Genomic DNA, 23,902 nt, shown 5'->3' with positions numbered 1-23,902 from the left:
GTGGTAGGTTCCACAGCTCTATCGTAGTTCAAGAATCGGGTGCTGCCAGTATTCTCTGTTGTTCTCTTTTCCGTTCTTGTTCACAAGCAAATCCAAAGGAAAGAAACAAGCTGACATCCAAATCCAGATTCCGATAGAAACTCTCCATGCGAAGATCCGTTTTGACACGGGAGCAAAATGTGAGGATTTCATCTGCACAAGGGTTTGTATAGAGAAATCCCATGAGCCATGCCCATTTGGCGTGGCTCGTTTCAAGGAAATTCTTCTTGAAACAATGTTTCCTTTCAAACGCATGCGCATAAAAAACACGAACGCATGCAAACGTTGCGGTTTTTTATCCATTGTGCGCATGTTATTGCGGAAAAAAAAACGCATCATTATCAAGTGTTTGTAGACGAGATGCTGCGGACTCAACCGCAAATGTGAACCTAGCCGAACATCACAGCCAAACCAAAAAGAGAAAAACCGTTACAGCCATCACATAAGGGGACATGTGAAACATTTAACTTTAAAAAAGGGAAACTTCCAAGTTTATATAGCTCCCCACCCCAGATGTTTAAACAGCATGGGCCTGCCTTGCTCCTGACAGCTATCATGTGGGCACAGGAGCTAACACGTACGAGTATTTTTATTTGCGGGAAAGCACTTCAAAATAGTACGTACTGGTACATTCAATGTTGGTAAGGGGTTTAAAGAACAGATGAAAATCACTGATAAAATAGTGAAGCATTCACAATGCAAAGTTCATTTTATTGTAGCAAATACATTATATTAATTACATACATAGTTTTCACTAGCTTCTGGAATGGAGAATGTGAAAAGCGGTTATGACAAAATTTTTCCTAAAATGTCACCATCTCTGAATAGGTAGTATTCCTGTAAAAAAAAAAAAAAAAAAAAATTGTTCAGATCTTAGCATCTTACTTATAAATTGAGAGCATAAAAAAAAAAAAAAAAAAGTTTAAAAACAGATGTATATACCTTATCATCAAGCAATACTTTGGTTCCTCCATATTCAGGAAGAAGAACTGTTTCACCAACATTCACATTAACAGGTTGGATCTCTCCGTTCTAAAGAAAAAAAAAAAAAAAAAAAAAAAAGTCACTACAAAAATGGAGAGAATTAAAAACAAACCAAAAATAGGGATTTTTGTGTACTCACCATAAAATCCTTTTCTCCGAGCCACTCATTGGGGGACACAGGACCATGGGTGTTATGCTGCTGACACTAGGAGGCTGACACTAAGGTGAGACAAAAAGAGTTAGCTCCTCCCCTGCAGTATACACCCTCATGCTGGCTTCCAGAGACCCAGTTCAGTGCAAAAGCAGTAGGAGATTAATAACAATATATAACATAACATTAGAGTATAACATGTCAGAAGAAGTCAAGAACCAAAAGAGTAACGAGCTGTAAGGCTAACAGGATGGGTGCTGTATCCCCCAATGAGTGGCTCGGAGAAAAGGATTTTACGGTGAGTACACAAAAATCCCTATTTCTCCTTCGCCACATTGGGGGACGCAGGACCATGGGACGTCCCAAAGCAGTCCCTGGGTGGGGAACAATACAACCAAATAACTGCACCATTTGACTACAAATGCACGACTGCCGCCTGCAAAATACATCTGCCAAGGGCCGCATCCGCGGAAGATTGAGTGTGGAGATTGTAGTGCTTTGTGAAAGTATGCAGGCTAGATCATGTTGCGGCCTTGCAAACCTGCTCCACAGGAAGCACCCATCGACCGAGTAGAGTGTGCCATAACCCCCGCCAGGATAGGTCTGCCCCTGACCAGATAAGATTCTTGGATAGCCGATTGGATCCATCTGGCTATAGTGGCCTTAGATGCAGCTGAACCCTTTCTGCGACCCTCCAGGAGCACAAAGAGGGAGTCCGATTTGCGGAAGGGAGCAGTCCTAGAAGTGTACCTCCTGAGGGCCCGTACCACATCCAAGATGTGAAGGGCCTTTTCGACCCTATAGGTACCTTCACACTGAACGATATCGCTAGCGATCCGTGACGTTGCAGCGTCCTGGCTAGCGATATCGTTCAGTGTGACAGCGACCAACGATCAGGCCCCTGCTGGGAGATTGTTGGTCGCTGCAGAAAGTCCAGGACTTTATTTCGTCGCTGGACTCCCTGCAGACATTGCTGAATCGGCGTGTGTGACGCCGATTCAGCGATGTCTTCACTGGTAACCAGGGTAAACATCGGGTTACTAAGCGCAGGGCCGCGCTTAGTAACCCGATGTTTACCCTGGTTACCATCGTAAAAGTAAAAAAATCAAACACTACATATTTACCGTCAGCTGTCTGTCCCCGGCGCTCTGCTTCCTGCACTGGCTGTGAGCGCCGGTCAGCCGGAAAGCAGAGCGGTGACGTAACCGCTCTGCTTTCCGGCCGCTGTCCTCACAGTCAGTGCAGGAAAGCAGAGCGCCGGGGACAGACAGCTGAAGTTGAGTATGTAGTGTTATTTTTTTTTTTACTTTTACGATGGTAACCAGGGTAAACATCGGGTTACTAAGCGTGGCCCTGAGCTTAGTAACCCGATGTTTACCCTGGTTACCGGCATCGTTGGTCGCTGGAGAGCTGTCTGTGTGACAGCTCTCCAGCGACCAAACAGCGACGCTGCAGCGATCGACATTGTTGTCGGTATCGCTGCAGCGTCGCTGAGTGTGAAGGTACCTTATGTCTCATTATTTCTTCATTAAGGTGGAAGGATGAAACCACCTTAGGGAGAAAAGCCGGAGATGGGCGTAGGACTACTTTTGTCCTGGTGGAAGGAAAGGAAGGGCGCCCGGCAGGATAGTGCGGCCAACTCCGAGGTGCGCCTGATAGATGTTACTGCTACAAGGAAGGCAACCTTCCAGGAGAGGATGGTCAGCGAGACATCCCGCAGGAGGTTCAAACGGAGATTCCTGAAGGACGCTTAGGACCAAATTGAGATCCCAGGTCTCTAACGGCATTCTGTACGGGGGTTCCACATGGGAAACCCCTTTAATAAAGGTCCTGACTTGCAAGTTAGCACCAATCTTACGCTGGAACACAGATAACGCTGAGATCTGACCCTTGAGGGAACTGAGCGGCCAGCAGGAATCCAAGCCGGACTGGAGAAATTCCAGAATGGAGAATAACGAGGAGGGCGACCGGAGCCTGCACCATGAGAAGAAGGCTTTCCAGGTGCGGTGATAGATGCGAGCGGAAGATGTCTTGCGAGCGCTGATCATGGTGGCGATGACCTGCTGGGAGAAACCTGCTTGAGTTAGGATTCAGGTTTCAACAGCCATGCCATTAAACGTAGGGCCCCTGAGCTCTGGTGGTAGATCGGTCCTTGGCGAAGCAGATCTCGGCGGTCTGGTAACTGCCAGGGGACGTCGGATACGAGATGAACGAGCTCCGCATACCATGCACGACGTGGCCAATCCGGGGCGATAAGAATCACCGGAACCCCCTCCATCTTGATTTTTGGATCACTTTCGGCAACAAAGGAAGTGGAGGGAACACGTACGAGAATTGAAACCGGTGCCATGGGGATATCAGTGCATCCACCCAGACGGCCCGGGGATCCCGAGAACATGCTATGAAGATGGGGACCTTGGCGTTCAGCCTGGACGCCATCAGGTCCACGTCTGGAGTTCCCAAGTGAAGGCAGATTTGTTGAAAAACCTCTGGATGGAGTTCCCACTCCCCTGAGGCGAGACCCTGACGGCTGAGAAAGTCCACCGCCCAGTTCTCGACGCCTGGAATGTGCATTGCAGAAATGGTGGAGTGGTTGGTCTCGGCCCAACAGAGAATGTGGGAGACTTCCTGCATCGCCACCCAGCTGCGGGTAGCCCCCTGATGGTTTATGTACGCCACCGCTGTGACGTTGTCCGATTGAATTCGGATTGGGTGACCCGCGAGCAGGAAATGAAAGCATCTGAGGGCAAATCTGATAGCTCGGATCTCCAAGATGTTTATGGGAAGTTTCGACTCCCGAATCGTCCAACGCCCCTGGGGAGTGTGGTGGCGAAACAGCTCCCCAACCAAGCAGACTGGCGTCAGTAGTCACCACCAGCCAATGGATCGGGAGAAAAGACCTCCCCTGGTTGAGAGATGATTCCAAAGTCCACCATTTGAGTGCTTGCCTGATCCGCAGGGGCAGAGGACATGGCCGGTCGAGAGTTAAGGGACTCCTGTCCCAATTGTCTAGGAGGGCCTGTTGGAGGGGACTGAGATGCAGTTGAGCGAAGGGGACCGCTTCCATTGCAGCCACCATCTTCCCCAGGATCTTCATGGCAAACCGAATGGACTGCGGAGAAGGGCGACAGAGCGTGCGGGCTCCCTGCTGAAGCGCTTGGGCCTTGGACCGAGGAAGTAAAACCAGCCCCTTTGACGTGTCCAGGATCATGCCTAGGAAAGAGATCCGTCAAGCTGGAACACGGGAGGCCTTGTCCAAGCTGATTAACCAGCCCAGGCGCGAAAGGGAATCCAACGTAATGCAGATGCTTTTTCGCAGGCATGATGAGATGGACCTTTGATCAGAAGGTCGTCTAAGTATGGCAACACGACCACTCCCGGGAGTGTAGAATGGCCATGACAGCCGCCATAATCTTTGTGAATACCCTGGGCGCAGTGGCAAGACCGAAGGGCAAGGCCGTGAATTGAAAATGGTCCTCTAGGATGGGGAAACAGAGGAACCTTTGATGTGGCTGAAAGATTGGGATATGAAGATAAGCATCTTTGATGTCTATTGATGCTAGGAACTCTCCTCTCTCCGTCGAGGAGATGACCGACCGGAGGGATTCCATCCTGAAGTGCCGCACTTTTACGTACTTGTTAGGAGCTTCAGGTCCAAAATGAGGCGCACCGTCCCGTCCTTTTTGGCACGACAAAGAGGTTTGAGTAAAAACCTCTGAATCTCTCGTGTTCCGGAACTGGAACGATGACCCCGTTTTGGCGGAGGGATTCGATGGCGCAGTGAAGAGAGCGAGACTGAGCTCCCGATCCTGGGAGACGAGAGGGAAAAAACATGCTGGAGGGGAGGCGGAGAATTCTATTTTGTAACCAGAAGACACCAGGTCTCTGACCCATTCGTCGTGAATGATGGAAAGCCAGACGTGTTGAAAAAGTAGCAGGCGTCCGCCTACTTTGCAGGTGTCAACTGGAATACTCCCCGAGTCATTGTGAAGGAAATCTGGAAGGCTTGGAACCTCTGGTTCTGGGTTGTCTAGGTTTTCCTCGCCAGGACTGATTCGGTCTGTAAGAAGGCCGAGAGTCTCTGTCCGTGCGTGTAGATCGATCAGATCTGGACGATGCTGTGGAGTTGGACCAGAAAGGGCTACTGGGAAAGGGGCGAAAACAAAAATGTTGTTGGCGCTGAAAGGTAGCTTTAGGCCTGTGTTGAGGGAGGAACTTGCTTTTCCCTCCTGTAGCATTGGAAATAAGCTGGTCCAATTTTTCTCCAAACAGACGTCCGCTCTGAAAGGGAAAATCAGAGACTTTTTTTTTTTTTTTTTTAGGAGGAATCCGCACGCCACTCTCTAAGCCAAATAGCTCTCCTGATGGTGATGGCGTTTGAAGCTGCGGTTGCCGCACAGTCCGCTGTGTCTAATGACACATACATCACAATCTGCAGCGATAGCAATTTGATTGGCGAGGTCCACCGCCTCAGATGGAAGAGCCTGGTCCTGAATGGATTTTTCAAGGGCATCTGCCCAGAAAACCATTGCTTTGGTGACCCATGCCGCCGCAAAGGAGGGAGATAGGGAGAAACCTGAGGCTTCATACACATATACAGAATCTAACTGGCGTTCTGTGGGATTTTTGATTGAAGCCCCGTCAGGTACTGATAAAAGCGTTTTGGTAGCCAAACGTGATACCGGAGGATCTACCAGCGGTGGTTCCATCCAATCCTTGACCAGATCTGCGGAAAAGGGATACTTTGATTCCAGGGCCTTTTTTTTACCCGTAAAGCGTTTATCCGGTCGCTCCCTGTGCCGCCGAACTCTCTCTAGGAAGTGTGGATGGGAGGCGAACACTTTATGGGATCGCTTGGTTCTCGTAAAGGAAACTGCGTGATCCGGAGCTGAATTAGGGTCATCATTAACCTTTAGCGCATGATTGACAGCCTCAATGAGGGAGTCAACAGTTGATCGGAACTCCGGAGAATCTGGGTCCAGGGACGCCTCAGACTCAGTCATGATCGCTTCGAGCCCCTGGAGAGGGTGAGCAAGAAGTGGAGCTACTAGAGGCTAAATGGCATGGTGAATGCTCAGGAGAGGTAGTGCGGATCCGTTTTTTTTGGATGGTCGTACATCTTTTGGGTGAGAGCGGCACCTGCTGGCCGATGATTTCCCTGTTATAGAGGGGTCTCTTAACCCAGGAAAACAAAAGCCCCGCTCCCCAGAGGGGTCATGAAGGGATTCAATCACTTTGGCTAGCGAAGCCATGGATTGTGACAGTGACACGGCCCACTCAGGGGGGCTAGATACACTGGGGTCGGTAGTGGCGGAGGGCTCTTGGGCACATTGGGCATCACAGGCAGGGTAGAGAGGGGAGCTTTGAAGCCGAGGGAGAGGAGCCTGGCAGGTGGTACACGCGGTAAAAATGGTGGTATGTACCTTAGTGGTCTTTTTAACCCTTGACTGCGACTTGTTGTACCCCAATATGAGAAAAAAAAAAAAGGCCGCTAGTGGAAGCTGAGGGGTAACGCTGCAGGGCAACACTTAGTGCCGTCTACTTACCCAGGGTCCTGTGCCCCGCAAGTCAGATAGGTGGAGTGGAAAAGAACCTCCAGAGCTGCTGGCGTGTGGAAGCCGGCCGACGCTGCTGTGCAGAGGGAAGATGGCTGCTGAGATTTTGTGGGGTAGTCTCGCAGGAAGCGAGAAGTGCCAGGACCGGAGGCGGAGCCGCAAGAATGACGTGAGCGTGGGCGGGGCTTACCGGGATGCGGCCTGAACTAGGCCGAAGCCGGGGACTAAATTTTTGGCTTTGGCCGGCGAGCACCCGCGGGCCGCCGGAAAGACGCCGTGGAGCCCTTACCGCCATGGAGCCCTCCCAAAACGCCGGAAAACACGACCACTTATCTGCACTTACCCCTATGGAGGGGGGGGGGGCTGAAAACCTCGGATCTCCTGTAGGATTCAGGGTAGATAGGACAGTGCAGGGTTAGGGGAGAGTCCATCCACCATCCCCTTGAAAGGGGGGGGGGGGGGGGGGGTTCGAGAGGAACCATCCGCCTCCTTCCATCTACTTTTTCAGTGGTGATGCAGTGGGAGGCTGCACGGATGCCACGGTGGAAGAGTGCCTCTGAACAGCCGAGGGTGAGACCTGGTGGGCAGGGCAGATGTCCGGCAATAAGGCCTGGCTGCAGAAGAGGATACTGGAGGTGACACTCCAGTGCTCGTCTGTAAAACAGGGGGGAGATCGGTGCCCTTGAAGGGGCCCGTCGCCCCAAAAGTCAGCTCAGGCAGTGGCATTCCACGTCGCAGGAGAGGATACGGAGAGGTAAAACTCCTGCTCGCCTGTTGTTGGTTCGGGGAGATCGGAACATGAAAGAATCCGTCGCCCCTTCGTCCAAAAAAGAAGGTTTAAATCCAGTGTGCCTCCTACGGACACTAAGCTTGAACTGGGTGTCTGGAAGCCAGCATGAGGGTGTATACTGCAGGGGAGGAGCTAACTATTTGTCTCAACTTAGTGTCAGCCTCCTAGTGACAGCAGCATAACATCCATGGTCCTGTGTCCCCAAATGTGGCGACGGAGAAAAAATAAAAAAATAAAAACTCAAGCACAAGTCAGTTGTTCAACATTCACACACATATTACAACCTGACGTGCAGAGGAGTTTATCATCCGATTTTATGTATTTGCGCATATTTATAGGCTCCATAATCCATTTGAACAAGCACTAAACGAACACTCAAGAGAAAGAACTTATGAACCTCAATTTAACCCCTTTCTGACATCAATATAATTAGTGATGAGCGAGTATACTTGTTGCTCGAGATCGGGGGGGAGGTGGGGGTTGGGAAGTGTCTACGAGTATTTGGAAGTGCTCGGAGGTTTAGTTTTTGCTGACGCAGCTGCATGATTTACAGCCGCTAGCAAAAAACGTATCAACCAAATACCCTGTTTTTTCCATCTTTTTACTAGCACTTGCTGTCCACTGTGATTTTTTTTGCAACAGTGTTTTTGGTTTTACTGTGCTTTTTTGTGTTTTCAAGTCTCTTGGTGGTGTGAACATGTCTCTACGGGCTTGTTCACTGTGCGCGCAGCTCATGTGTTCTAGTTTCACATAAGTACATGTGGGGTTGCATGATTGCTAGGGAATCCCCACATGTTATCAAGCTGGCTAATAGATGTAAATCATTCTGATGCAGTGACGAAAACTAGATCTCCGAGCACTAAAATATACTCGGAGGATACCAGAGCATGCTCGGGAAATCTCGAGTAACGAGTATACTCGCTCATCACCAATAATCCGTCCCTGTACCGTGGGCCTATTTGATCAGGGACGCACATACAGACGATTGCCGCCAGGTGTCAGTCAACTGACAGCTGACACCCAGCATTAAGTGCCAGGAGCAGTCTCGCTCTGCTCCTGCACTTTAACCCCCTAAATGCTGCAATTGAACGCATTCACAGCATTAGTGAGCTGGCAGAGGGATGACGACCCCCTCTGCCTTTGGATCGGCGACCCTGCGGTGTGACGCGGGATACCAATCGTTGCCACGGTGACCCAAAGTCGTCATGAAGACATCCGGGTCACCAGAGCTAGGAAAGTTGCTGATCATGCACACTGCATGAACAGCAACTTTCTCGTGTCAGTGCAGAGCAGAGTTTCTACAGCACAGGGATGCTGATGAATCCCCATGCTGTACAAGCAATCAGCCTGCAAAAAAACAAAAAAAAACATTTTAAATAATTGTAAAAATTAAAAAAAAAAAAAAAAAAAACCCAGAAGATATTGTAACCATAAATAAATATTTGCATTTTAAAAAATTATATAAACAGTAGAAGCACACATACTTGGTATCGCCATGTCCGGAACGACCCAACCTATAACACTGTACCACTAGTTAACCCCTTTAGTGATTAACCCCTTAAGCCCTGAGGGTGGTTTGCACGTTAATGACCGGGCCAATTTTTACAATTCTGTCCACTGTCCCTTTATGAGGTTATAACTCTGGAACGCTTCAACGGATCTTGGCGATTCTGACATTGTTTTCTCGTGACGTATTGTACTTCATGTTAGTGGTAAAATTTATTCGATATAACTTGCGCTTATTTGTGAAAACAACGGAAATTTGGCAAAAATTTCGCAATTTTCCAACTTTGAATTTTTATACCCTTAAAATCACAGAGATATGTCACACAAAATACTTAATAAGTAACATTTCCCACATGTCTACTTTACATCAGCACAATTTTGGAACCAAAATTTTTTTGTTGTTAGTGAGTTAAGGGTTAAAAGTTGACCAGCAATTTCTCATTTCTGCAAAACAATTTTTTTTTTTTTTTAGGGACCACATCTCATTTGAAGTCATTTTGAGGGGTCTATATGATAGAAAATACCCAAGTGTGACACCATTCTAAAAACTGCACCCCTCAAGATGCTCAAAACCACATTCAAGAAGTTTATTAACCCTTCAGGTGTTTTACAGGAATTTTTGGAATGTTTAAATAAAAATGAACATTTAATTTTTCACAAAAAATTTATTTCAGCTCCAATTTGTTTTATTTTACCAAGGGAAACAGGAGAAATGGACCCTAAAAGTTGTTGTACAATTTGTCCTGAGTACGTTGATGCCCCATATGTGGGTGTAAACCATTGTTTGGGCGCATGGCAGAGCTCGGAAGGGAAGGAGCGCCATTTGACTTTTCAATGCAAAATTGACTGGAATTGAGATGGGACGCCATGTTGCGTTTGGAGAGCCCCTGATGTGCCTAAACATTGAAACCCACCACAAGTGACACCATTTTGGAAAGTAGACCCCCTAAGGAACTTATCTAGATGTGTTTTGAGAGCTTTGAGCCCCCAAGTGTTTCACTACAGTTTATAACGCAGAGCCATGAAAATAAAAAATGATTTTTTCTTCACAAAAATGATTTTTTAGCCCCCAGTTATGTATTTTCACAAGGGTAACAGGATAAATTGGACCCCAGAAGTTGTTGTCCAATTTGTCCTGAGTACGCTGATACCCCATATGTTGGGGTAAACCCCTGTTTGGGCGCACCGGAGAGCTCGGAAGGGAAGGAGCACTGTTTTACTATTTGAACGCAGAATTGGCTGGAATTAAGATCGGATGCCATGTCGCGTTTAGGAACATCAGGGGCTCTCCAAACAGTGGAAACTCTCCAAATTATAACTGAAACCCTAACCCTGACACACCCCTAATTCTAATCCCAACCCTAAATATAATCCAAACCCTAACTTTAGCCCCAACCCTAACTTTAGCCCCAGCCCTAACCCTAACTTTAGCCCCAGCCCTAACCCCAACTTTAGCCCAGCCCTAACCCTAACTTTAGCCCCAGCCCTAACCCTAACTTTAGCTCCAACCCTAACCCCAACCCTAGCCCTGATGGGAAAATGGAAATACATTTTTTTAATTTTATTATTTTTCCCTAACTAAGGGGGTGATGAAGGGGGGTTTTATTTACTTTTATAGCGTTTTTTATATCGGATTTTTATGATTGGCAGCCGTCACACACTAAAATACGCTTTTTTATAGCAAAAAAGTTTTTGCGTCTCCACATTTTGAGACCTATAATTTTTCCATATTTTGGTCTACAGAGTCATGTGAGGTCTTGTTTTTTGCGGGACAAGTTGGCGTTTTTATTGGTAACATTTTTGGACACGTGACAGTTTTTGATCACTTTTTATTCCGATTTTTGTGAGGCAGAATGACCAAAAACCAGCTATTCATGAATTTCTTTTGGGGGAGGCGTTTATACCGTTCCGCGTTTGGTAAAGTGGATGAAGCAGTTTTATTCGTCGGGTCAGTACGATTACAGCGATACCTCATTTAAATCATTGTTTTATGTTTTGGCGCTTTTATACGATAAAAGCTATTTTATAGAAAAAATAATTATTTTGGCATCGCTTTATTCTCAGGACTATAACTATTTTTTTGCTTATTATGCTTTGTGGTGGCTCGTTTTTTGCGGGACAAGATGACGTTTTCAGCGGTATCATGGTTATTTATATCCGTCTTTTTGATCGCGTGTTATTCCACATTTTGTTCGGCGGTATGATAAAGCGTTTTTTGGCTCGTTTTTTCTTACGGTGTTCACTGAAGGGGTTAACTAGTGGGACAGTTTTATAAGTCGGCTCGTTACGGACGCGGCGATACTAAATACAGTGGGGCAAAAAAGTATTTAGTCAGTCAGCAATAGTGCAAGTTCCACCACTTAAAAAGATGAGAGGCGTCTGTAATTTACATCATAAGTAGACCTCAACTATGGGAGACAAACTGAGAACAAAAAATCCAGAAAATCACATTGTCTGGTTTTTTAACATATTTGCATATTATGGTGGAAAATAAGTATTTGGTCAGAAACAAACAATCAAGATTTCTGGCTCTCACAGACCTGTAACTTCTTCTTTAAGAGTCTCCTCTTTCCTCCACTCATCACCTGTAGTAATGGCACCTGTTTAAACTTGTTATCAGTATAAAAAGACACCTGTGCACACCCTCAAACAGTCTGACTCCAAACTCCACTATGGTGAAAACCAAAGAGCTGTCAAAGGACACCAGAAACAAAATTGTAGCCCTGCACCAGGCTGGGAAGACTGAATCTGCAATAGCCAACCAGCTTGGAGTGAAGAAATCAACAGTGGGAGCAATAATTAGAAAATGGAAGACATACAAGACCACTGATAATCTCCCTCGATCTGGGGCTCCACGCAAAATCCCACCCCGTTGGGTCAGAATAATCACAAGAACGGTGAGCAAAAATCCCAGAACCACGCGGGGGGACCTAGTGAATGAACTGCAGAGAGCTGGGACCAATGTAACAAGGCCTACCATAAGTAACACACTACGCCACCATGGACTCAGATCCTGCAGTGCCAGACGTGTCCCACTGCTTAAGCCAGTACATGTCCGGGCCCGTCTGAAGTTTGCTAGAGAGCATTTGGATGATCCAGAGGAGTTTTGGGAGAATGTCCTATGGTCTGATGAAACCAAACTGGAACTGTTTGGTAGAAACACAACTTGTCGTGTTTGGAGGAAAAAGAATACTGAGTTGCATCCATCAAACACCATACCTACTGTAAAGCATGGTGGTGGAAACATCATGCTTTGGGGCTGTTTCTCTGCAAAGGGGCCAGGACGACTGATCCGGGTACATGAAAGAATGAATGGGGCCATGTATCGTGAGATTTTGAGTGCAAACCTCCTTCCATCAGCAAGGGCATTGAAGATGAAACGTGGCTGGGTCTTTCAACATGACAATGATCCAAAGCACACCGCCAGGGCAACGAAGGAGTGGCTTTGTAAGAAGCATTTCAAGGTCCTGGAGTGGCCTAGCCAGTCTCCAGATCTCAACCCTATAGAAAACCTTTGGAGGGAGTTGAAAGTCCGTGTTGCCAAGCGAAAAGCCAAAAACACCACTGCTCTAGAGGAGATCTGCATGGAGGAATGGGCCAACATACCAACAACAGTGTGTGGCAACCTTGTGAAGACTTACAGAAAACGTTTGACCTCTGTCATTGCCAACAAAGGATATATTACAAAGTATTGAGATGAAATTTTGTTTCTGACCAAATACTTATTTTCCACCATAATATGCAAATAAATTGTTAAAAAAACAGACAATGTGATTTTCTGGATTTTTTTTTCTCAGTTTGTCTCCCATAGTTGAGGTCTACCTATGATGTAAATTACAGACGCCTCTCATCTTTTTAAGTGGTGGAACTTGCACTATTGCTGACTGACTAAATACTTTTTTGCCCCACTGTATGTGTACTTATTTTGTTTTTTGTTAGATAAAGAAATGTATTTATGGGAACAATATTTTTATTTATTTAGTAATTTTTTATTTTTACACATGTGGAAATTTTTTTTATTTACTTTTTTACTTTGTCCCGGGGGGGGAGGGAGAACGGGGGACATCACAGATCGCCGATCTTACAGTTTGCACAGCACTCTGTAAGATCGACGATCTCACTGACATCGCTGCAGGCTTACCAGCACCTGCAGGTGACCCGGAAGTACTCCCTGCAAGACCCGGATGCAGCCCCGTGGCCATTTTGGATCCGGGGCCTGCACATCACCTTGTACCGATCGTCTCAGGGAAGCCCGCAGGGAGCCCCCTCCCTGCGCGATGCTTCCCTGTACCGCCAGCACACCGCGATCATGTTTGATCGCGGTGTGCCGGGGGTTAATGTGCCGGGAGCAGTCCGTGACCGCTCCTGGCACATAGTGCCGGATGTCAGCTGCGATAGTCAGTACTATCCCGTCACTGGGAATTAAGTCCCAGGTCACCTCGACGGGATAGTACTTCATATGGGATTAAGGGGTTAAAAAAAAAAACAAAACAAAAAAAACAAGGCAAATAAAAAAAGCTTTATCATACCGCCGAACAAGTGGAATAAAACGCGATCCAAAAGACTGAAATGAGCATGCATCGCTGAAAATGTAAACCTCTTGTCCCCCTCCCCCCCCAAAATAAAAACGTAGCCATACAGTTCCATCAGCGCAAGAGAAAAAAAAAAAAATAAACGAGGTATCGCTGTAATACTGACCCGAAGAACAAAACTGCCTTAATCAATTTTACCACATGCGGAATGACCGGAAAACCAAAATGGCTCCTTGCCCACCAAAAAACATTCAGCAAATTCTCCACTTCCAAATCCAAAAGCTCCCCTCCCTTTGGAGCCCCACAGTATCAAAACCATATATTACGTCCACATTTGGCATTTTTGAAGCCATGAAAGCCCACCTAATTTACAGGTGCGTGTCTCCAGAAGCATGGGCTGGGCATAACGTACTGGTGACTGCAACGGCAATTTTCACTCTGCAACATTCATTGCTGCTTGTTTCTGGAAAATGCCTGTGGAGTCAAAACAGTCACTATACCTGTAGATAAATTTCCCAAGAGGTATAATTTCAAGAAAGGGGGTCTCTTGAGGAAAGGGGTTTAGGTGGGGTGGATTCAATTCTTCTAGCAATTACGGGCTCTATCTACTATATCAGTGGTCCCCAACTCCAGGCCCTCGAGGGCCGCCAACAGTGCAGGTTTTCAGGATTTCTTTAGTATTGCATCGGTGGTAATGTGATCATCTGCACAGGTGATGATTCCAACCCCTGTGGAATACTAAGGAAATCCTCAAAACCTGCACTGTTGGCGGCCCTCGAGGCCTGGAGCTGGGGACCACTGTACTATATAGTTGTCTAAAGGTCACTTCCGTCTTTGTCTGTCAGTCACGAGCAATCAGCGACTGGCACAGTCCAGAAGAAAATGGCAGCTCCTTACTCCCCTGCAGTCACCGCTCACACAGAGTTAATGCCGGCGGTAACGGACCACGTTATGCCACGGGTAACGCACTCCGTAACCGCTGCTATTAACCATGTGTGTCCCCAACTTTTTACTATTGATGCTGCGTATGCGGCATCAAGAGTAAAAAAAATGTAATGTTGAAGATAATAAAAACAAAAAACCTGCTATTCTCACCCTCCGTAGTCCGCCAAGCCGCTCGCGCCTGCCGCCATCTTCCGTTCCCGGTGATGCATTGCAAAAGTACCCAGAAGACTTAGCGGTCTCGCGAGGCCGCTAAGTCATCTGGGTAATTTCACAATGCATCCTGGGAACGGAAGATGGTGGCAGCCATGCGCGTATCGCCGGAGCTTCGGTGGATCCCAGGGGGTGAGTATATAACTTATTTTAATATTTTTTTTTTTTACAGGGATATGGTGCCCACACTGCTGTATACTACATGGGCTGTGTTAGATACCGCGTGACTGCTATATACTACATAGGCAGTGCTATATACTGCGTGGGCTGTGCTATATATTACATTACATGGCCACTGATACTGCGTGGGCAGTGTTATATACTACATGGCTCCTATATACTACGTGGCCTTTGCTATATACTATGTGGCTGCTATATACAAACAAATACATATTCTAGAATACCCAATGCGTTAGAATCGGGCCACCATCTAGTATGAAATACGCAAACTGTTCTAGGAAAATCTGCGCTCCAGGAGGCAAATACCGCTCGACTCCTCCCTAGTCTCTCCGTATGGCTAAGTAATAGTGTACAGCCACATATGGTGGCATTGCCACATTCAGTAGAAATTGTGGGACAAATTTTGGTGCCATTTTTACACACTTGTGCGAAAATATAAAATCTGGGGCTAATTTTTTCTTTTTTTTTTTTTTTACTGGTAAAAATGTAATTATTTCTTCATCGCTCAATGGTATAAAATTCAATGAGGCACATGGTGTCAATATGATCACTGCACCACTCTAGTGGTTCTAGTAATCTAGAGATGAATTAATTGGGGAGTATAGATTGTAAAATGTGGGCAGGGTCGTCATTATTTTGCTTTAATTATTGTATTACTTTGAATGTTACTTATAAATTGTATATGAACTGTTGAATTGTAAAGCGATGCAGAATATGTTGGTGCTAGATAAAGTGTGATGCAGTGACCCCTGTGACAGCTAGGGGGCGCTGTGAGTGATCCTTGGGATGTGCATGGAGGCATATCTATTGTGATAATCGTGATGAAACAGTGACTGGCTGTGTTGTGAATGGTCGATATGTGTTGCAGAGGGAGTCTGTGTAGTAAGTGATGCAATGTTGTTGTTCTGGGACCTGTAGTCCCTCAAGAGTGTATATGTATGGTGTAGTGGTAAGGGAGACTTACTAGGCTAGTTGTGTGAGATGGGTGGGATAAACTAGGCACACATCCACACTCCCACCCAGGGGAGTGGTTAAGGATATATAATGTGACCAGGGTGTGGGTCACATGTTTCTGTGTGGTTCCAGGGGAAGGTTCTGGAGAGCCTGTGTGTTGGGAGGTCCTGGGAGTAGGACCGGATCCCTGAATAGCACACTGAACAACCCGTGTTGGATTTCCTGGGAGTAGGAGTCTTGAATAGCATATGGTGGGGCTTTGGACTTGCTGGTGGCCAGGGGTGTTGGACGAGGTCCTGAATAGCACCTGGACAGGTCATATGTGCAGTTCATGTGGGGAAGCTACCGTCCTTCGGTGGGTCTGGACTGACAAAGATATGCCGCCCAGGCAAGTTGGTGATCCCTGTGAGGCAGCTTTCCCGGAGGAGTGGACTGACAAGGAGTCAGCAGGTGGAGCAGGAGCTCCCGTCAGGTACCTATACAGACTGTTGGTGCTTGTGATGTTCTATGAACTGTGTGGTCTCCCACGGTGACTGAACGGAGTGAAGTTCGGTGTGTTTAGAGACCGCGACCCAGTGTCATATGCGCTGTATGTGACTTGGGACATTGGTGAAGTGTACAGACACACATGGTAACTGGGCGAAGCGAGAGGTCCAGCATGTTTAGTGTCCGTGAGTCAAAGCTGTAAATGAAGTGTTAAGATAAAGCTGCAAGTTAATATCACCAGTTGGTGCCTATTGTGTTCTATGGAATGTATAATATGGACTGTGCATAACCCGGTTTATGACCCTTTAATAAACCGTATGGACTGTTTTGTGTTCAAAAATCGTGCCCGACTAAGTTAATCCCGTGCCAAGCGAGTGTCCCCCAATACACTTAGTGAGAGCAATCTTACATATGGCGTTCGAATGCGGGCAACAGTTCAGAAAGCACGCGCGGAGTTAATGCCTGTAACTCGGCGGGTCCACGAAAGTGACAAGCATCTTGCTGTGGATCGGCGGGTCCACGAAGTTTGCGGTGGAGCCGTGCAGAGCCTTGTGGAGCGTAGCTGCAGTTGCAGCAAGAGGTTCTGCAGCAGGCGGATCTGCAGTGGCTTGTGGTCGGCAGCCGGAGGTGCCGGTTGTATGACTGCAGCGGGAGCTGTGGCAGTACCAGCAGGAGCTGGTGAAGTGACAAAAAGAAAAAAAAATTTTTTTTTTCCCCTTTCCCAGATCGTGCAGACTCTTAAAGGACCAGTACAAGCCCAGAGACATAGTGGTGTACTGTGCGAACTGGGGACCGAGTGCCGTGGGGAAGTCCACAGGGTGTACCACAGGGAAGGGGGTGTCCCTAAAAGTGAGCGGGGACCCAAACAGGGATGGTTGCCCAAAAGGGGGCGGAGTCCCAAAAAGGGGCAGTAACCCGAAGAGGGGTAGGAGCCCAAAAAAAAGAGGTGGAATCCCGGGAAATGGTGGTTTCCCAAAAGGGGACGGAGCGTCCCAAAGAGGTACCGCAGGCAAATTGGTGCCCAGGGAGAGTAAGTTATGTGTGTCCGGTATGCTGTATGAACTATCCACCTGGTGAAAGTTTACGGGAGTGTGCCCTGCGGATGCATGAGATGGAAATATGCGGACTGGTCGATTCTAGGAGCCCCGTGACTCTAGTGAGGGTTGCACCCGAGTGTTTTGAAATGCCTGATAGGAGAGTCAGTGTAACCTGCATCAATTGGCACACTGAGGGCTATCCAGTAGCCAGTGTGGTCCTCGAGACGGCCAAGGACAGTACAATCCATGATGTGGCCATAGTCTCAACCTTACCCTGCCCAGTGATAATTGGCCGGGACTCTAGGTTGTTCACAGACTTGTGGGAGAAGGGAGCTTCTTTACAACAGGAGAATGGAGGGCTTTCAGCTGGTGCGGTTGCATACCTTAAAGCATTTATTTCTCCCTAAGTAGTTGGGTCCAACGACGGGTTGACCAGTGGGGAAGGCGAGTCTGCCCAACTTACGGACATGTCACCTGATGAGTACCCCAAGTTGACTTTAGGTGACGTGGGTAATAAAGCCTGTGAAGCTGACACCCGGTTAAAGAGTGACTTGAGGATTCACCAGGTTGTGGGGTATGAGACAGACTATGGTGGTGACTCTTTCAGACTGACGTCAGTGGGAAAGAGTGTAGTAAGGCTGACTCGGTACAAATGGCAAGTCTTCCTCTCGTCGCCGGAGACGTAAAAAAGGAAAAGGGGCTGAATCAGTTGCACCTTGTGAAGATTTAATGGAGTGTGTGAAGTACTCTGAAGTCCCCGAGAATCGGGACGAGGCTAAGGTTGTCACTACTGAAGCCCAAGAGAGGGTTGAACCTGTTAATGAAGAAATAGGTAAAACTCGGAAGCAACAGAGTGTGGGTGAGAAAGTTGGCCCATCTGAAAGTATATTTAAAGAAGTTATAGTGTGAAACGTGCTAGCCAAAAGAGAACAGGATCACGAAATAGAGATGATTAAAGAGACCGTGAAAGACCATGTTGAACGAGAAAGGGCCTTAGAGAAAGAGGTGGCGGAGCTCAGAGATCGCCTGGCAGAAAGCCAGGCAATGAATAAAGCAGCCTGGGAGAAGATGGCGCGGGCAGGTGTCTATCCTGGCCAAACATCTGAAAGCTGGTGACATTCAGAAGAAGTTAGCTCTGGAAGCGGAACAAGATGGGTGTCTGACAGCAGAAGAGAAGAAGACTTCCTTGCTCAAGTGCATGATAGACGTACCTGAAGACCTGAGAGAGGCATGTGCCAGGGAGTCTATGCATGAAGGGTTTAAGAGAGCTGTGGGGGCCTGTAAGGTGAATTGGACCCCGGAAACAAGTCAGTTAGTGATACTGTCCACAACTGAAGTCACAGCGAAGAGAGTAGCCACCCTGAGTGACATGCACTTGAGATATGTGCGCACAAAGTGGACGGCCCAATTGAGGAATGAAGACGATGCTAGGTGACTGGAGCTTATGAAGAAAGCTCAGAGTCTGCAGGAAGGGGTAATACAGGTACCCGTCTTCATGGTGAAGAAGATCATTGGAAGGAGTGGTCAAGCCATGCAAGAGATTGTTGACAAATCTGGAGTGGTGAGGTTGAGAATACCTGGTGTCCACGAAGACCAGTTACCCCGGGAAAAGGGTATGGTTCCCTTCTTCATTGTAGGAACAGTGGAGAGTCTTAGCAAAATGAGGACTCTGCTGGAATATCGCATGGTATGGCTGAAGGAAATGGAGCAGTTAAGGGTTGAAGGACGGCGCCTTACAGGACTGCTGCGCCCATTTGATGGAAGATGGTGGCCACTTTCGACCCGAAATGTGGACAAACGAAGGGGTGGAAGTACCCTGTCGGATGAAAGAAGTAGTGTCGCCTCAGCTAACTCAGGACTGAGTGACATAGGTGGGAAACCTTGTAGCCAAAGTGGTGACAAAGGGGCAAACTCTGATCAGACAGTAGCCTCGACTGTAAGTGGGACTCATTACCGCACCAACCGTGGGTGGCGGCCATGGAGAGAAAGGCCGGGCAATGGGGCGCACTTGGTAAGTGTGGTGACTAAAGGTTTGATGACACAGACTGACAAAATGGCCAAAGCTCAAGGCCTACGTGTTGACCGCTGGGGGGTGGGGTAAACCCAACAAGGGTATGATGTGTGATTCTCAAAACCGACAGACGGTTCTCTCGACTGGTAGGGCAAGGTAACGTGTGTGACCTGTCTCGAGACCCCAGGTGTATGACAGGTGTTCAACCCCACAAGTTTGAACAGAGGGGGGGGGGGGGGAGGGAGGGGGTATGTGATGCAGTGACCCCTGTGACAGCTAGGGGGCGCTGTGAGTGATCCTTTGGATGTGCATGGTGACATATCTATTGTGATAATCGTGGTGAAACAGTGACTGGCTGTGTTGTGAATGGTCGATATGTGTTGCAGAGGGAGTCTGTAGTAAGTGATGCAATGTTGTTGTTCTGGGACCTGTAGTCCCTCAAGAGTGTATATGTATGGTGTAGTGGTAAGGGAGACTTACTAGGCTAGTTGTGCGAGATGGGTGGGACAAACTAGCCACACATCCACACTCCCACCCAGGGGAGTGGTTAAGAATATATAATGTGACCAGGGTGTGGGTCACATGTTTCTGTGTGGTTCCAGGGGAAGGTTCTGGAGAGCCTGTGTGTTGGGAGGTCCTGGGAGTAGGACCGGATCCCTGAATAGCACACTGAACCACCTGTGTTGGATTTCCTGGGAGTAGGAGTCCTGAATAGCACACTGAACAACCCGTGTTGGATTTCCTGGGAGTAGGAGTCTTGAATAGCACATGGTGGGGCTTTGGACTTGCTGGTGGCCAGGGGTGTTGGACGAGGTCCTGAATAGCACCTGGACAGGTCATATGTGCAGTTCATGTGGGGAAGCTACCGTCCTTCGGTGGGTCTGGACTGACAAAGATATGCCGCCCAGGCAAGTTGGTGATCCCTGTGAGGCAGCTTTCCCGGAGGAGTGGACTGACAAGGAGTCAGCAGGTGGAGCAGGAACTCCCGTCAGGTACCTGTACAGACTGCTAGTGCTTGTGATGTTCTATGAACTGTGTGTATGTGACTTGGGACATTGGTGAAGTGTACAGACACCCATGGTAACTGGGCGAAGCGAGAGGTCCAGCATGTTTAGTGTCCGTGAGTCAAAGCTGTAAATGAAGTGTTAAGATAAAGCTGCAAGTTAATATCACCAGTTGGTGCCCATTGTGTTCTATGGAATGTATAATATGGACTGTGCATAACCCGGTTTATGACCCTTTAATAAACTGTATGGACTGTTGTGTTCAGAAATCGTGCCTGACTACGTTAATCCCGTGCCAAGCGAGTGTCCCCCAATACACTTAGTGAGAGCAATCTTACAAATGATAACAACAACTACAACATTTTATTAATAAATAATATGTTCACATAGACAGGATTTCTGTTATGGCACCTCAGGGGAATCGGCCAATGTGACATGGCACCCTTAAACCATTGCAGCAAAACCTGAACTCCAATATGGCGCCTTTTCCCTTCTGAGCTTTGCATTGTGCCTCAAAAGTAGTATCCCCCCACATATGGGGTATCTGCGTACTCAGAAGAAATTGCATGCACGCCCCCTGACGCCACATGGGTAGGCCCATTCCCAGCGTGCCTCCCGCACTGTCACCAGTGCGCGCCCCCAGAAGCCGGGCTCACTGTCGAGCAGCGGTCAGGAGGCAGAGCGGCATGGCGGCCACAGAAGTGTCGTTTGGCCTATGACTGCCACCCCACAGGACCCGTGGACGGCGCTTCCACCACCTGAAGGCCGGCATACAAGCGCTCTTGCCTGTTTAATCAAAGCCGGGACAGGCATGGGCGAGTAGATGGATAAACCTTCAACCCGCCCTGGGTTTCAGCACGAGGGTCTCTGTCAGGACAGGAAACCCAACTGAAGCGAGGGGGGAGAGGTACTGCCTTTTATATTTCAGTAGGTTTCCGATCCTAGCTGGGCAGATCACTCAGGGGTGCTGTCATGGGTGAAGGGAAAATGCAAAATAACATTTTTTGCGAGAATTATTTTCACGGCTCAACATTATAAACTTCTGTGAGGCACCAGGGGGTTCAAGGTGCTCACCATGCATCTACATACATTCCTTGAGGGGTTTAGTTTTGAAAATGCAAAAATTTCTACATTAGTTTTTTTTTTCAGTCAAGATGGGGTGCAGAGAGAAAAAAAGCCAGATTACTAACCGGTAATGAGTCCACGACAGCACCCACATGAGAGGGATTCACCCATGTGAACAGGAAACCTACAGAAATAAAAGGGGCGGTCCCCGTCTCCTCCTCAGTTTTTCAAAGTACGAGAGGAACCGTAGGTGTTTAGTTTAAACACTTATTCACAATTTTTATATATAATCTTATTTATAAATGTCCATCCATGAGGAAACAATTATCCTATTCATAATGTATCTTATTACGGAGGGTAGTGAATGGGTGCTGCCGTGGACTCATTAAAAGAGCATTACCAGTAAGTAATCCGGCTTTTAACTCTTCGCCACGACAGCACCTACATGAGAGATTTGCAGAGAACCATCACCTGGGTGGGATCACCGTGCTGAGGACAGCTCTACCAAAAGCCAAGTCAGATGATGAAGATAGGTCAAGTCTATAATGATTGTAGAAAGTTGAAGGTGTCGACCAGGTTGCGGCCTTACATATAAGGTCAATGGGGATGTTTGCTTTCTCCGCCCAAGAGGATGCCATAGCCCGAGCAGAATGTGCCTTCACTCCTTCTGGAGGATTCTCGTCTTTTGCCGAGTAAGCCAGACAGATGGCATCCCTGATCCATCGGGCCAAGGTAGCCTTTGTAACTCCATGACCTTTTCTGTGGCCCTGAAAAAAAATAAACAGAGCTCTACTCCAGGAACACGTTCTGTCTATGTAACTCAAGACTGCTCTCCTTACATGCAACATATGAAGCTTCTCTTCCTCCGGACCTGACGGATTGTCATGAAAGGAAAGAAGGAAATCTCCTGTGATCAATGATAACTTGTCGCCACTTTAGGGAGATATAACTGATCTGGCTTGAGAATTATCCCATCCTGGATTATTAATAGGAAAGGGTAGGGTCTACCGAAACAGCCTGAATATCCCCAACTCTTCTGGCAGATATTAAGGCCACTAATAGGGCTACCTTATATGAGAGGTTTTTTTTTTTTTTTAGAGGGAGAGATTCTAATGGCTCGAAAGGGGGCTCAGTTAGGGCCTAAAAGTGGTCAACGTGGGATATGGACTGGTGTACTTTCACATGCCTTAATGAATTTTACTACCCATCTGTGTCCAGCTATATTGGCACCATAAAGAGCTCCTAAAGCAGACGCCTGGACTCAATGTATTGACTGATAGGTGAAGAGATGGGACTTTCTGTAAAAACTCTAAGATGGCTTTAATTGGAACTACCTCAGAGAAGGGTTCCTTATAGAAGTCCAGAAACTTTCTCCACACTCTGCTGCCAAGTAGGAAATAATCTACAACCATAATAAATAGCAGCAGTGTGTTGATAAGGCCATTAGAGAAGCCCCTTGATCTTAGTATCTGCCTCAAGTTTTACAATGTCAAGTGGAGGCTTTTCACTTGCGGATGATAGAATGGTCCTTGAGACAGCAGGTCCGGGTCTGCCGGAAGTATCCAGGGGTTCCATACAGACATGGCTCGGAGGCATGAGAACCAAGAACTTTTTGGCCAGAACGGTGCTATAAAAAAAAAAATCACCCTTGCTTTTTCTTCCTTTATCCTTCTGATAACTAGCGGAATCATCGGCGGAAAGGCGTATGCTAGGTTGAATTGCCAGGGGAATTGGAACGAAGCTACCATGTCTGGCTGACCCGCTGTGTTTAGGGAGGCAGACAGTTGCACCTGCTTTTCCTTGTCGCAAACAGATCTATTTGTGGAAGCCCCCATAAATCCACCATTCTCTTGAATATGCGACCATTGAGAGTCCATTCGCCCTGCCGTAGCGTGTGGTGACCGAGGAAGTTGGCCTATGTGTTTTCTTCGCCTCTGATGTGAAGCGCAGTGAGAAACAACAGGTTGGCTTCTGCCAAGTTGAAAATATTCCTTGTTATAGACATTAAACTTTTTGATAGTGTTCCGCCCTGATGGTTTAGATACGCGACCACTGTCATATTGTCTGATAAGATTCTTATGTGAGATCCTTGGAGCTGGGGAAGGAAACAATTCAAAGCATGATTAACCGCTTCCAATTCCTTCCAATTAGAGGAATGTTGTATCTCAACAGTGTTCCAAAGGCCCTGAGCTAGATTGTTTCCCAAATGGGCACCCCACCCGACTGGACTAGCATCAGTGGTAATAATTTTAGAGGGCCTTATTGTCCATGGAACTCCCTTGGACAGATTATTTTTATTTAATCACCAAGATAGGGAATCAAATACCTCCTCAGACAGGGTAATTTTACAGTCTAAACGCCCCTGACAATGGTGCTGTGCATACAGAATCTCATGTTGTAAGGATCTAGTATGGCATTGAGCCCATTGGACTGCTGGAGGTGAGTGACCCTAG

At 47.4% G+C, this 23,902-nt stretch overlaps 1 protein-coding gene across 1 annotated transcript in view; it reads right to left on the bottom strand.

The window, feature by feature from the left end:
- Positions 1 to 729: 729 nt before the first annotated feature.
- The window catches only part of HSPE1 (heat shock protein family E (Hsp10) member 1), a 76,626-nt gene continuing 53,453 nt past the window's right edge, over positions 730 to 23,902 (bottom strand). The window contains exons 3-4 of the mRNA XM_069733807.1: positions 982 to 1,071; positions 730 to 876 (exon numbers count right to left, since the gene is read on the bottom strand). Coding sequence (XP_069589908.1) covers positions 826 to 876; positions 982 to 1,071 — 141 coding nt within the window. The 3' untranslated portion in view covers positions 730 to 825. The remainder of the gene's footprint in view (positions 877 to 981; positions 1,072 to 23,902) is intronic.

This window comes from Ranitomeya imitator, chromosome 7 (genome assembly GCF_032444005.1).
Source record: "Ranitomeya imitator isolate aRanImi1 chromosome 7, aRanImi1.pri, whole genome shotgun sequence".
Lineage (NCBI taxonomy): Eukaryota > Metazoa > Chordata > Amphibia > Anura > Dendrobatidae > Ranitomeya > Ranitomeya imitator.
The sequence above is the reverse complement of the archived record's forward strand: the minus strand, read 5'-3'. Positions and strand labels throughout refer to the sequence as shown.